Raw genomic sequence first — 14,011 nt, forward strand, 5'->3', positions numbered from 1 at the left:
TCTGGCTGCGAAGTCGCCATCTTGAACCTGCCCCTTTGTATACAGGTTTAAACTAACCTCTACACAAAGAACCTGATTCATGAAAACTAAAAAATAATGACTTTGTTGTCCATAGCAACCAATCGCAGGATATTTTTCAAGGGCACACTTTTACTACAGGCCTGTACTTTTGCACTATACTTTTTGAATCTATATATACATATATAAATATTCAGAGAGAATGTATATAATAGTAACATTAGTAGTACAGGTGTATATAGTTTAGTAGTTCATTCAATTTAGAATGTGTAATAGTATTTATAGTAACCAATTATAAATAGTCATCCCCAAGATGACTTGTATCTATAATTAAAAAAAAATCTTATTGAGGAGATTTATTAAACCGATGTAAAGTAGAACTGGCTTACTTGCCCATAGCTACCAATCAGATAACTCCTATCATTTTATACAGCTCCTTTTGGAAAATGAAAGGCGCATTTGATTGGTTGCTGTGGGCAACTAAGCCAGTTCTACTTTACACCAGTTTGATAAATGACCCCAATTGTGTTGTTTTGTTGACTCCCATTTAAAGGAGTTATCCCACGAATTTATCAAAATAAAAATATCTGGAGTAATGCATACTGTTATTTTTACTATATCACTGCAAACAACACTGTTTTCCATGGTCTTTTTGACCTGTTTTTCTCACATTACCTGAAGGACTTTGGTCTTTCCTGTCTGTGGGCAGCAGCAGCTTATGTGAGATAGTAAAGTACCTACATTTTGCAGCAGTGCATTGCAGTCAGCTCTTGTTAACCCCTTCCTACCCTGCATAGCAAAAAAGGGCTCTAACATATGTACTCAGGCATACAGATCGGTGTTCCAGACTAAAAAAAAAAATACCTAGTAGCCATTGGCTCCTGAACTGAAAAATTTAGGAGCCAAATTTTATTTTTAGTTGCCAAATCAAAACCGAATCAAAATTTTGGTATCATGACAACGCTACGCCGATCAGATCGGCGTAGGGTTGTTTCGATACCAAAATTTTGATTCGCTTTCGTCACCATAAAAAAGTATTGTGATACTCAATACCGGGCAAATTAAAAAAAAAAAGCCGCGTGCATTTCGCATTTTATGAAACGTAGACCCATAATAGAACAGTCCTATCCTATTTTTTGGGGTGACAAAAAATGGCGGATCGCATGGTTTTTAGTTATTTATTTCTGTTACGGCGCTCACCGCATAGGAGATATTTTTTTAATAATTTAATAATTTTGACTTTTCGGACGCAACGCTATGTAACATGTTTATTTATTTATTGTTTATATATTTTATATGTAAAATTGGGAAAGGGGGGATTTAAACATAATATTTTAGGGTACTTTCACACTAGTGTTTTTTTTTTCCGGCATAGAGTTCCGTCACAGGGGCTCTATACCGGAAAAGAACTGATCAGGCATATCCCTATGCTTTCTGAATGGAGAGAAATCCATTCGGGATGCATCAGGATGTCTTCAGTTCAGTCATTTTGATTGATCAGGCAAAAGATAAAACCGCAGCATGCTACGGTTTTATCTCCGGTGAAAAAAAACTGAAGACTTGCCTGAATGCCGGCATTTTTCCCCATAGGAATGTATTAGTGCCGGATCCGGCATTCAAAATACCGGAATGCCGGATCCGTCTTGTATCCTTGTTCGCATGACAAGTGGAGAGACGGATTCGTTTTTGCAATGCATTTGTGAGACGGATCCGCATCAAGATCAGTCTCACAAATGCTTTCAGTCACATCCAGATCGGCGGATCCGGCAGGCAGTTCCGATGACTGAACTGCCTGCCGGATAACACTGCCGCAAGTGTGAAAGTAGCCTTCACGTTTTAGCTCCGGATGCGTCCCTGGTGCATTGCGGCAAACCCACACGGGTAGGTACACAATTGCAGTCAGTTTTGATTGCGATTGCGTTCCGTTGTTCAGTTTTTATCGCGCAGGTGCAATGTGTTTTGCAAGCACGTGATAAAAAACTGTGGTACCCAGACCCGAACTTCTTCACTGAAGTTCGGGTTTGGATTAGGTGTTGTGTAGATGTAATTATTTTCCCTTATAACATGGTTATAAGGGAAAATAATAGCATTCTTAAAACAGAATGCTAAGTAAAATAGGGCTGGAGGGTTTAAAAAAATAAATACATTTTTTTAACTCACCTCATCCACTTGTTCGCGCAGCCCTGCTTCTCTTCTGTCTTCATCTGTGAGGACAAGGACCTGTAGTGACGTCACTGCGCTCATCACATGATCCATCACCATGGTAATGGACCATGTGATGAGCTCAGTGACATCACCACAGGTCCTTTGACAGGTCCTGAAGAAAGAACAGGAGACCGGCCGCTACGCGATCAGTTGGAGGAGGTGAGTTAATTTTTTATTTTTTTAACCCTCATTGGCATTGTGCCACCAATGTTTATTATACTGCGGGGGCACACTGCGCCACCAGTGAAGATAACTGACCTGGAGGAGGGGAGAAACTGTGGCCACTGCGCCACCAATGAAGATAACTGACCTGTTAATACAAATACAGGAAGCGGGCGCCGGAATCAAATAGCCGGCACCCAACCTCTATGACAGGGAGCTGCGATCCGCTGCAGTTAACCCCTCAGGTAACTGCAGCGGATTGCAGCTCCCTGTCATAGAGGTTGGATGCCGGCTATTTGATTCCGGCACCCGCCTACTGTATTTGTATTAACAGGTCAGTTATCTTCATTGGTGGCGCAGTGGCCACAGTTTCTCCCCTCCTCCTCCCGTCTCTCTTCTTATTGGCGGTGGCAGCAGCAGAGGGGGGAGGGAGAGACTCCTTCTCCACTGCACTGCTGTGAAGAACATCGGCGGCTATACAGTTTCTGTGAATTTATGTTACAGAATAAAATATATCGTACTAACGATAAAGTTTCCCCTAAATCTAACGCCCAAGTAAACATAAAGTCTTAACATAAAGTCACAAAGAGCATGGAATTCAGTTGTAGATGAGTTTACATTGAACTATGGGGCACATTTATTAAGACCGGCATTTTAGACATGCCTGTCCATAACTTTGGCGCATCCAGTGCCAGTTCTAAATTTCCGAGCTGTCTTAAATTTAGAACATTTTTTACACCTAAAACAGGCATGGAAATTGGTGAATAAGATGGGCCTGCAGGCCTGTCCCCTTCCCCACCCATGTCACACCCACAATTTTAGATCTGGCGTGAGAGGGGCAAAGTCGCAGATAGTGGTGCATCTAACAGTTGTGCCACCATCTGTGCCTTACACCTATTTAGGTCTATTTCAGTATAGTAAATGACCCCCTATATTTCTATAAATTTAGAAGTAAAAATTGAAGAATGAAAAGTGTCTGAACTTGCTTCACTGTGAGATTACTAAGCCAGCATTGAGGGGAAGTGAAATCAACAGGGAAGCTACTGAGCATTTTAGTCCAACAGGATGAAGGTGCACCAGAATTTTATCCACAGGAGAAACTGCAGGGACCATTGCCAAAGAGAAAACTGTAATGTACATTAAAAAATCTAGCATTAGTTTTATTGTATGTATATTGCGATAATATAAATGCCCTAATCATTGCATAGTAACTTTTCGTGGGATAACCCCTTTAAATCGTATAGAAATAAATTGCATCCATTACCTGATCCCAGATTTAAATCCAAATGTAAATGTGCTCACAGTTAACATACATTGAGCATAAACTGTGATGGACTAAATGTTAATTTTTTGTCTTTCTCTTGGTTACAGATATGGCTCGCTGAGTGGCTTTTGAAACACAATGCTAACAGACCTAAAATTAATGACGAAGCCATTTATCACTAAATCTCTTTTTATAACTGTTATAATTGTTAGATTATTTTATGTCACAAGTTTACATTGTTTCAATTGTCAACAATGATCTAATAAAATTTTTTGGTAAATTACATTGAGTAGTTTGACCTCAGACCCATTATTCCACACCACTGACCACACCATGTATCCTCTGGGTGGGTAACCCGGCATCCTGGGTGACTAAACTGGGGCACGCATATCTTTCGTGCTGCACTTCAGTCAGGTGCATATGCTCCTATCTATGAGCCTCCTCAGGAACGACCTTGTTTGCAATATATTATTGCCAACCTCAGTGTGTATGTTGGTAGTCGAGTTCACTCACCACGCTGCCAAAAACGTATGTAAACTGCCATTTGGCAATCGTTTCATTACTGTGGGTCTGCAGTGTCATAAAGGATTGTCTATTCCTGTTATATATGCACGCACGCATCACTGAACTGGGGCGGCCATAACCATTGGCAATGGTCCCATTATCTTTGCATACCTACTACACGTAACCCCCTGATGAACCCTCCGTTTGGGTGAAACGCGTCGGGGTTTGTAGGTCATCTATAATTATCTTAATATATCTATACCCAATTGTGCGTTTTGTTAGTATATTTTATCTTCTAGGTGGGCCCTGTACCTCCTGGTTACGCCATGAGGGCAGTATACAGTGGACACCTTTGTAACCTATCCTTTCCTATCTGTGCTTGTTTTCCATGTTAGACACCACGTATATCGTCCCACTCCATCACTCACCTCACCAGGGATAATTAGGAGTTGGAGTTCAGGTACGGGGACAGGGCGCCCCCACCATCAGGAGACGTCCCTGGGCAGAGGACCAGATCAGGGAATCAGTGCTAGGGATAACTTTCCCCGGCCTCCCGCCTATGTATACCTGTATCTTAGGTATCCATATTCTGGCCTCTACATGGATCATTTGCATAGAACTGTTTTGTCTGTATATATGTAAATTCTGAACTTACCTATTAAATTTAGTTACTTAATGGATAAACAGGGTACTCTTGCTGGACTAACTGTTGATACATATTGATACCCCGTTTTAGTATAAGCTCGCTATCTGTATTGCTGGACTTTTATAGTTTATTTAATGGCAGTTTGGCAACAAAGTTTGCTATATTGAAGAATTGAACAATTAGCCTCATTCAGGGAGGGTTTGTGTAAAATGGGGTTGTGGACTACAATCAAAGTAGAGCGCTCAACTTGGCATTTTAATGCAGCTTTGCCTAAAATCTGCATCACATGTAGTGTAATCTGCAACTGGAAATCATGAGAATCAGTTTGTGAGAAATGGACAACCTTTCTCATAACTTTATTATCTGTGTATGTGTTTATATCTATGTAAGGCGATCCTATATATTTTCATGCCATTCTGTAATTGTCAGTACAATTCCGTTCAGTCTGGGCCCGCATTTGGAATACGCTTTCCCCTTGGAAAAAATAAATTTATCACTTATATGTAAAAAAACTGGCCCTTGAACATGTTTCCTGGAAAGGCATACACTCAGACAGAATGGAACCTCGCCCAGTGGGGGTCCAGCAGCTTTCCAAATAGAGTACCAGAAGATGAAGAAAATATCACATAAGCAATAATTCATCTCTAGTGCAACTCACATATTCATTATTGTAATCATTGCATTCCATATAATGTGGGCATCGTAGGGAATCCAAACATCCCACCCCTATTAGACAGCATTCCCACATAACGAGTCTCTCACCTTCTGGGACCCCTAGACTGGTCATATGTGGTATGTGAACAATCAGTCTGATGAAATATGTGTTATTAAAACGTGTTGGGGTCTGAATATCCATTAGTGTGGACGGGAAGCCATGTTTTATTAATATTTCATGTCTGCCAGATGAGTAAGAGAGGTAGAGCCTGACTAGGTAATGAAGGCCTTCCCAGAAGGCTGGGATGAGAATAGGAGGGCGATTCCTCTAAGCTCCACCCTCTGCCTATTGGGGATAAAAATGGACAATTGAAAACATTTCATTGACACAATTTGGTTATCCACGTCCCCGGAACCAGAATGCACACTGATCACACAAGTCTTTGAGTAGTAAGAACCATTTCTTTTTTATACTTATATTTTTATAACTGTTTATGTTTATGTATGTCTCTTTTTTCTTGTAATTTTGTGTGGCCTGTGCTACTGTAAGCCTGCTTGCAAGCGGGGTGCTTTGGGGTTTTCTATTAGCCCCTAATTAATTGGTGTATCGATTTAAGTGTCATAGATGGTGGCAGCCTGTCGGCGTACATGAAAGGCTGTGTTGGAGTGTGATCTAGGTTCAATCTGAGTCCTGTGTGCAGGGGCGCAAGAGATTGAGTATGTCAAATAGATCGACCCTTGGCAGTCGCACCCGGGTCATGAGACAGGGCGGTTCCCGTACGTGACACAGTTTTATTCATGCAACTGTCTCCTGGTGACCAGAAAAAGCTATTAAACTAGAGATAACTCATCTGCCCAAGTTACACTTGATTTCCACATTGCAACAATAATCCTGGCTGACACAGTTAAAGATTCTCTCAACCCTCTTACGACAGCTGCTAGTTTTGGCCTTTATGACAAATCTGATTTGCATCTCTTTATATCGTAATAACTTTGGAATTGATTCTGAGATATGTTAACTTTAGAATAGAAGTGATTCAGAGATTTCTTATGACACATTATACTTCAACTTTCACAGCGGTGGCTCACTCTGGGCGAGATTGTGGAGTAGGTGCTACTAACCCAAAAAAGAGGGCCACCCACCATCTGGAAATGAATATTGGTATAAAAGTTAAAATTATGGGTGAGCACACTGCATTTGGACTTCTAAAATTAATAGTATTTAATTAAATCACAATAGATAGACACGTGTACAATACAATAAAACAATATGCAGTAAAATACAGTAAAATAGAAATACACTTCATAAAATGTATAATCCACAGGGATGGAGTCCGTTAATGGGAGTAGTCCCTTGTTACTCTAATGCACATTACGCTATTTGGCTTGCTGCACTATAATCAAGTGCTCCGCCGCTGTTCCGTTCTAGTTCAAATATAAACAAGCAATTGGATCGAAATATAATGTGGATCCTGCTGCATATAGAATCTCCAATAATCCTATTGCTTCTCAACCGTTAGGCACTGGTACAGTCAGATGACTATTGCGCTAATTTCAGTCCCATGCCAAATATTGGATACTATGTTAATAAGTTGAGTCCTTCTTACCTTCCTTACTGTTGGCGTCTTAGTTCAGTGAGGATCGAGTGGCGCGGGACACTGCCGGCGTCTCGCTGTATCCTCCTCCAGCCAACTTACCCGAGATCTCGCGGGGATTCGAGCGGGATTTCAGCTTTGCTTGATATAAGATATCACCGTTCGATGCAGTAGGAAGGTAGAGATATTTCCAATTGGTTGATCTTGAGTCAAATCTTTTCAACAGTCCCTCATTTCAACTTTATAGCATGGCCATGCTTGTATATGCGGAGGTGCTTCTTTACAAGTGTACGATCCAGCCCAAACAAATTTGGGGAACTCTTTCCCTTTATCAGTGGTACCGCATCACCTGTTTGCCTCTGCCTTTTATATCGTAGATGGCACCAAAATGTGAATCACTGTGATCTCTTTACTACGAAATCACAGTGACAACTTTTTCTCACTGTGATTTCTTAGTAAAGAGATCACAGAGAGGCACGGAGCATTATCAATCATGTTACTGCTCCGTGCTTCTGCTGTCCGCATCGGGTCTTGGCTATCATTCACGCAGCAGATGGCACGGCCTCCACTCGTGTGAAACAGCCCTTTAGGTGTTCCACAAGAATTAATGGAAAATAGAGATACAATTTCAAAATTTTACTTTTTTGGGAGATTTTCCATTTTAATAATATTTTTCCAGTTACAAAGCAAGGGTTAACAGCCAAACCAAACTCAATATTTATGGCCCCGATTCTGTAGTTTACATAAACACCCCATATGTGGTCGTAAACCGCTGTACGGGCACGCGGCAGAGCGCAGAAGAAAAGGAATGCCATACGGTTTTATGGAAGGCAGATTTTGCTGGACTTTTTTTTTTGACACCATGTCCCATTTGAAGCCCCCTGATGCACCCCTAGAGTAGAAACTCCCAACAAGTTACCCCATTCTAGAAACTACACCCCTCAAGGTATTCAAAACTGATTTTACAAACTTTGTTGCCCCTTTAGGTGTTCCACAAGAATTAATGGAAAATAGAGATACAATTTCAAAATTTCACTTTTTTGGCAGATTTTCCATTTTAATAACATTTTTCCAGTTACAAAGCAAGGGTTAACAGCCAAATAAAACTCAATATTTATGGCCCCGATTCTGTAGTTTACAGAAACACCCCATATGTGGTCGTAAACCGCTGTACGGGCACGCGGCAGAGCGCAGAAGAAAAGGAATGCCATACGGTTTTTGGAAGGCAGATTTTGCTGCACTGGTTTTTTGACACCATGTCCGATTTGAAGCCCCCCTGATGCACCCCTAGAGTAGAAACTCCCAAAAAGTGACCCCATTTTAGAAACTGCAGGATAAGGTGGCAGTTTTGTTGGTACTATTTTAGGGTACATATGATATTTGGTTGCTCTATATTACACTATTTGTGAGGCAAGGTAGCAAGAAATAGCTGTTTTGGCACAGTTTGTCACGGACGCGGTGATAACTAATATGTATACTTTTATGTAAGTTTTACACAATGATTTCATTTTTTAAACAAATAAAAGCATGTTTTAGTGTTTCCATAGCCAACCAATGAAAAAAAAAAAAACAATAACCCCATAGAAAATTACAGAACACACATATAAAATATATATGTAGTTTATTAAGACACAATACAATAAATATAACACGAAGGCACAAGGTAAAGGAGAGTGGGATGCCCAGTGTAACGGGACCGTGAGCAACCACCCTCACATATACCCGACTAACAGGGAAAAGGAGTCATAAACACTGGGTATAAAACCGCATAAAGATGGGAGAGCTGTATGTTCACCTAAAGTGACATATAAACATATGTGTATTGCATACATGTAGAGGATCAATATGGTGAACTCGGTCACACATGGCAGACTTGCCCACCACTGGTAACATGAATAGCCATCATGGGAATACAGACGACCAAACTGCATCACATAGTAAGGGCGAAGCAAGAATGCTATATGGAAGCAGTGACACTAAAATAACAAACTAACCATGCATGAAACAAAACCCATGGTATGCTGGAACCCAAAGTGTATGACCTGAGCTGCACCTCAATGCGCGTTTCGCTGAGAATTTTTTTTTACAATTTTTTTTTGGGGGGGGGGGGGGGGAATTACATTTTTGTTTATTTTTACTTGAAACTTAATTTTTTGGGGGGAAAACTTTATTATTTCACTTTATTTTTTGTCCCACTTTGGGACTTCAACCTTTGGGGGTCTTATCCTTTACAATGCATTCCAATACTTCAGCATTGGCTGCATAAGTAATACAGTGAGTATTACCCATACAGCTTCTGGCCTGTGAGATCCAGGGGGCTGTCACAGGAAGGCAGTGCAATGCCAAAGGAAGGCATCGCGCTTCCTTCCATGCCATCGGGTCCCCCCTACAGCCCCATGGGGGCCCGATGGCACCGCCGCAACATGAAAAGCCGCAAACCGCAGGTCTGAATTGACCTGCGGTTTGCGACATGGGGGGGGGGAGGGTGCCAAAGTGCCTGCTCAATGATTTGAGCAGGCACCTTGTTCCACCTTGTTCCAGGGTGGCGGTGATTGGAAATACACATGCCGTACTGGTACGTCATGTGTCCGGAGGAGGTTAAATTTTCAATGTGTACATAAATAAATGCAAAGAGCATTTAAAAAAAAAAAATCTCTGCTTGTTAGACAAATAAGTTAATAACTGACATTTACAATATGTCTACCTTAAGTTGGCATAATTTAGTAAATATCCTTTAATTTTTTTAGAATATTAGTGGGGTCATTTATGAAACTAAGTATAATAACAAACGCCAGCTTCTGCTCGGACCTCCAGGGCACGGATGGTGCAGGACTGCACTCCCCCAGCGATAAATGTAAGCGATTTCCAGCCACCGGTATTGGTAAAAATCCTAATAGCTGTAAGCTATCCAGGCATGCTGGGAGTTGTAGTTCTGCAACAGCTGGAGGGCCGCACTTTGGACATGCCTGGCATAGAGGAATACTAGCCACTTCCAAATTAACTCCTTGACCGCCATAGAAAACTAGACTGTATGTGAACAGGACCTTAAAACGACATTGCCAAATGAACACAAAATACAACAAAACATTTCCTTACATAAAATGTAAAACTTTGTGTCACAACAATATACATGACCATCTTCAAATATAAATTAATAATGTAAGATTAGATCTTGTTTTCTATTCAATCCATGGGGGACACATGATTTAAGCTTGAATATCCAAAAAGCCTCACGATTAAAAAAACAACAACAACACAAACACATTCCACCATATCTCAGTAGTCTCCCATCATGTCTTACCCCATCATGAAGGGGATGTGAGTCACATTATGGTACAGGGTATTGAAAAAGTAAGATTATATGAGAGGGGTGAAGATTTACAGAGAAAACTTTAATCTTGAGGCTTTTTGGATATTCAAGCCTAAATCATGTGTCCCCCATGGATTGAATAGAAAACAAGATCTAATCTTACATTATTAATCTATTTTTGAAGATTGTCATGTATATTGTTGTGACAGTGCACAAAGTTTAAAATTTTATGTAAGGAAATGCTTTGTTGTATTTTGTGTTCATTTGGCAATGTCGTTTTAAGGTCCTGTTCACATACAGTCTAGTTTTCTATGGCGGTCAAGGAGTTAATTTGGAAGTGGCTAGTATTCCTCTATGCCAATCACACCCACTGGGTATGTCCTCTCCCTCCTTTCCATCATAAAACCTGACTGCTGTAGTCATCTAGTGACACTATGACTAACAGTGCTACAAGCGTGTACCCGAAACGCGTCAGAGATGTGAGGCCAGTTTTGTATTTACCTTTTGTAACTGCTTTTAATGGAGAAAAAATAAAATTTAATGGATTTTACCAATACCGGTGGCTGGAAAGCGCTTACATTTATCATTTATGAAACTGGTGCAAAGTAGAACTGGCTTAGTTGCCCAATCAGATTCCACGTTTCATTTTCCAAAGGTGGAATCTGATTGGTTGCTATGGGCTACTAAGCCTGTTCTACTTTACACCAGTTTCACAAATGAGAGGGTCTGATCCCTGATCCCTGACAAGAGAGAATGTCCTGGTAATACCTTACTTGGACAATCCTTTAACCCCTTAAGGACACAGGGCGTACAGGTACGCCCTTGTGCCCTGGTACTTAAGGACACAGGGCGTACATGTACGCCCTGTGCATTTTCGATCACTGCCGTGCGGCTGGCAGTGATCGGAACCCGGCGCCTGCTCAAATCATTGAGCAGGCACCTAGGCTAAATGCGCGGGGGGGTCCCGTGACCCCCCCATGTCGGCGATCGCGGCAAACTGCAGGTCAATTCAGACCTGCGGTTTGCTGCGATTTCTGCAGTTTCTGATCCCCGCGGTCCCTGACCGCGGGGATCAGAAACTTTAGGATTAAAAATTGTTTCCTGTATCCCTCCCCCCTGCACCCCTGAGTTGTTCGAGCACGGTGGGAGGTGCAGGGGGAGGGTTGCGGGCGGTGCGGGCGCTGCGGGAGGCGGGCGGTGCGGTAGGCGGGATCGCGATCCCCCGCCCGCCTCCCATTGCGTAATCGTTGGCGTCTAGTGGGTATACCAGGGTGCCAGCACATTGCTGGCACCCTGGTATAAACGGCTGACATCGGTGATGCGATGTCAGCCGTTTAACCCTTTCCATACAGCGGTCCGTACGGACCGCTGTATGGAAACGGTTAACAGTAAGAGGGAGCTCCCTCCCTCTCCGATCGGGGGGCTGCTGTGCCTTTGCAGTCCCCCGAATGGAGAGGGAGAGAGCTTCCAGGCAGCCCCCCCAAGCCCCGTCCTTACCCTTCCCCGTCTGCGCAGTTCTGGCCACTACTGAGCAGACGGGGAAGGTTCCCATGGCAACAGGACGCCTTCTCAGGCGTCCTGCTGTCCATGGTGCTGAACAGATCTGTGCTGAAAGCATAGATCTGTTCAGTGTAAGTAAAATACAGTGCAGTACTATATATATTGTACTGTACTGTATTATGCAGACATCAGACCCACTGGATCTTCAAGAACCAAGTGGGTCTGGGTCAAAAAAAAAGTGAAAAAAGTGAAAAATAAAGTAAAAATCAAAAAACACATTTATCACTGATTAAAAATGAAAAAAATAAAATTCCCTACACATGTTTGGTATCGCCGCGTCCGTAACGACCTGATCTATAAAACGGTAATGTTACTTTACCCGAACGGTGAACGCCATAAAAATAAAAAATTAAAAACTATGATGAAATTGGAATTTTGCCCACCTTACTTCCCAAAAAAGGTAATAAAAGTGATCAAAAAAGTCGCATCTACGCCAAAATTGTAACAATCAAACCGTTATCTCATCCCGCAAAAATCATACCCTACCCATGATAATCGCCCAAAAACTGAAAAAGTTATGGCTCTTAGACTATGGAAACACTAAAACATGATTTCTTTTGTTTCAAAAATGAAATCATTGTATAAAACTTACATAAATAAAAAAAAAGTATACATATTAGGTATCGCCGCGTCCGTATTGACCGGCTCTATAAAAATATCACATGACCTAACCCCTCAGATGACCACCGTAAAAAAATAAAAATAAAAACGGTGTAAAAAAAGCCATTTTTTGTCATCTTCCGTCACAAAAAGTGTAATAGCAAGCAATCAAAAAGTCATGTGCACCCCAAAATAGTGCCAATCAAACCGTCATCTCATCCCACAAAAAATGAGACCCTGCATAAGATAATCGCCCAAAAATTTAAAAAACTATGGCTCTTAGACTATGGAGACACTAAAACATTTTTTTTGTTTTAAAAATGAAATAATTGTGTAAAACGTACATAAAAAAAAAAAAATTGGATACATATTGGGTATCACCGCGTCCGTGACAACCTGCTCTATAAAATTACCACATGATCTAACCTGTCAGATGAATGGTGTAAATAACAAAAAAAAAAACGGTGCCAAAAAAGCAATTTCTTGTTACCTTGCCGCACAAAAAGTGTAATATAGAGCAACCAAAAATCACATGTACCCTAAACTTGTACCAACAAAACTGCCACCTTATCCCGTAGTTTCTAAAATGGGGTCACTTTTTTGGAGTTTCTACTCTGGGGGTGCATCAGGGGGCTTCAAATGGGACATGGTGTCAAAAAAAAACAGTCCAGCAAAATCTGCCTTCCAAAAACCGTATGGCATTCCTTTCCTTCTGCGCCCTGCCGTGTGACCGTACAGCGGTTTACGACCACATATGGGGTGTTTCTGTAAACTACAGAATTAGGGCCATGAATAATGAGTTTTGTTTGGCTGTTAACCCTTGCTTTGTAACTGGAAAAGAAAATATTAAAATGGAAAATCTGCCAAAAAAGTGAAATTTTGAAATTGTATCTCTATTTTCCATTAAATCTTGTGCAACACCTAAAGGGTTAACAAAGTTTGTAAAATCAGTTTTGTATACCTTGAGGGGTGTAGTTTCTTAGATGGGGTCACTTTTTTGGAGTTTCTACTCTAGGGGTGCATCAGGGGGCTTCAAATGGGACATGGTGTCAAAAAAACCAGTCCAGCAAAATCTGCCTTCCAAAAACCGTATGGCATTCCTTTCCTTCTGCGCCCTGCCGTGTGACCGTACAGCGGTTTACGACCACATATGGGGTGTTTCTGTAAACTACAGAATTAGGGCCATGAATAATGAGTTTTGTTTGGCTGTTAACCCTTGCTTTGTAACTGGAAAAAAAAATATTAAAATGGAAAATCTGCCAAAAAAGTGAAATTTTGAAATTGTATCTCTATTTTCCATTAAATCTTGTGCAACACCTAAAGGGTTAACAAAGTTTGTAAAATCAGTTTTGTATACCTTGAGGGGTGTAGTTTCTTAGATGGGGTCACTTTTTTGGAGTTTCTACTCTAGGGGTGCATCAGGGGGCTTCAAATGGGACATGGTGTCAAAAAAACCAGTCCAGCAAAATCTGCCTTCCAAAAACCGTATGGCA

General features: G+C 41.3%; 1 protein-coding gene across 6 annotated transcripts in view; it reads left to right on the top strand.

Moving 5' to 3' along the window:
- NME5 (NME/NM23 family member 5) overlaps positions 1-3,932 on the top strand; it is a 108,116-nt gene extending 104,184 nt beyond the window's left edge. For all 6 annotated transcript variants that reach the window (XM_044277782.1, XM_044277785.1, XM_044277784.1 and 3 more), the window contains exon 7: positions 3,757-3,932. In XM_044277782.1, coding sequence (XP_044133717.1) covers positions 3,757-3,831 — 75 coding nt within the window. In that variant the 3' untranslated portion in view covers positions 3,832-3,932. The remainder of the gene's footprint in view (positions 1-3,756) is intronic.
- The last annotated feature ends 10,079 nt before the right edge of the window (positions 3,933-14,011 follow it).

The sequence above is a fragment of the Bufo gargarizans genome, chromosome 2, assembly GCF_014858855.1.
Source record: "Bufo gargarizans isolate SCDJY-AF-19 chromosome 2, ASM1485885v1, whole genome shotgun sequence".
NCBI classification, from domain to species: domain Eukaryota; kingdom Metazoa; phylum Chordata; class Amphibia; order Anura; family Bufonidae; genus Bufo; species Bufo gargarizans.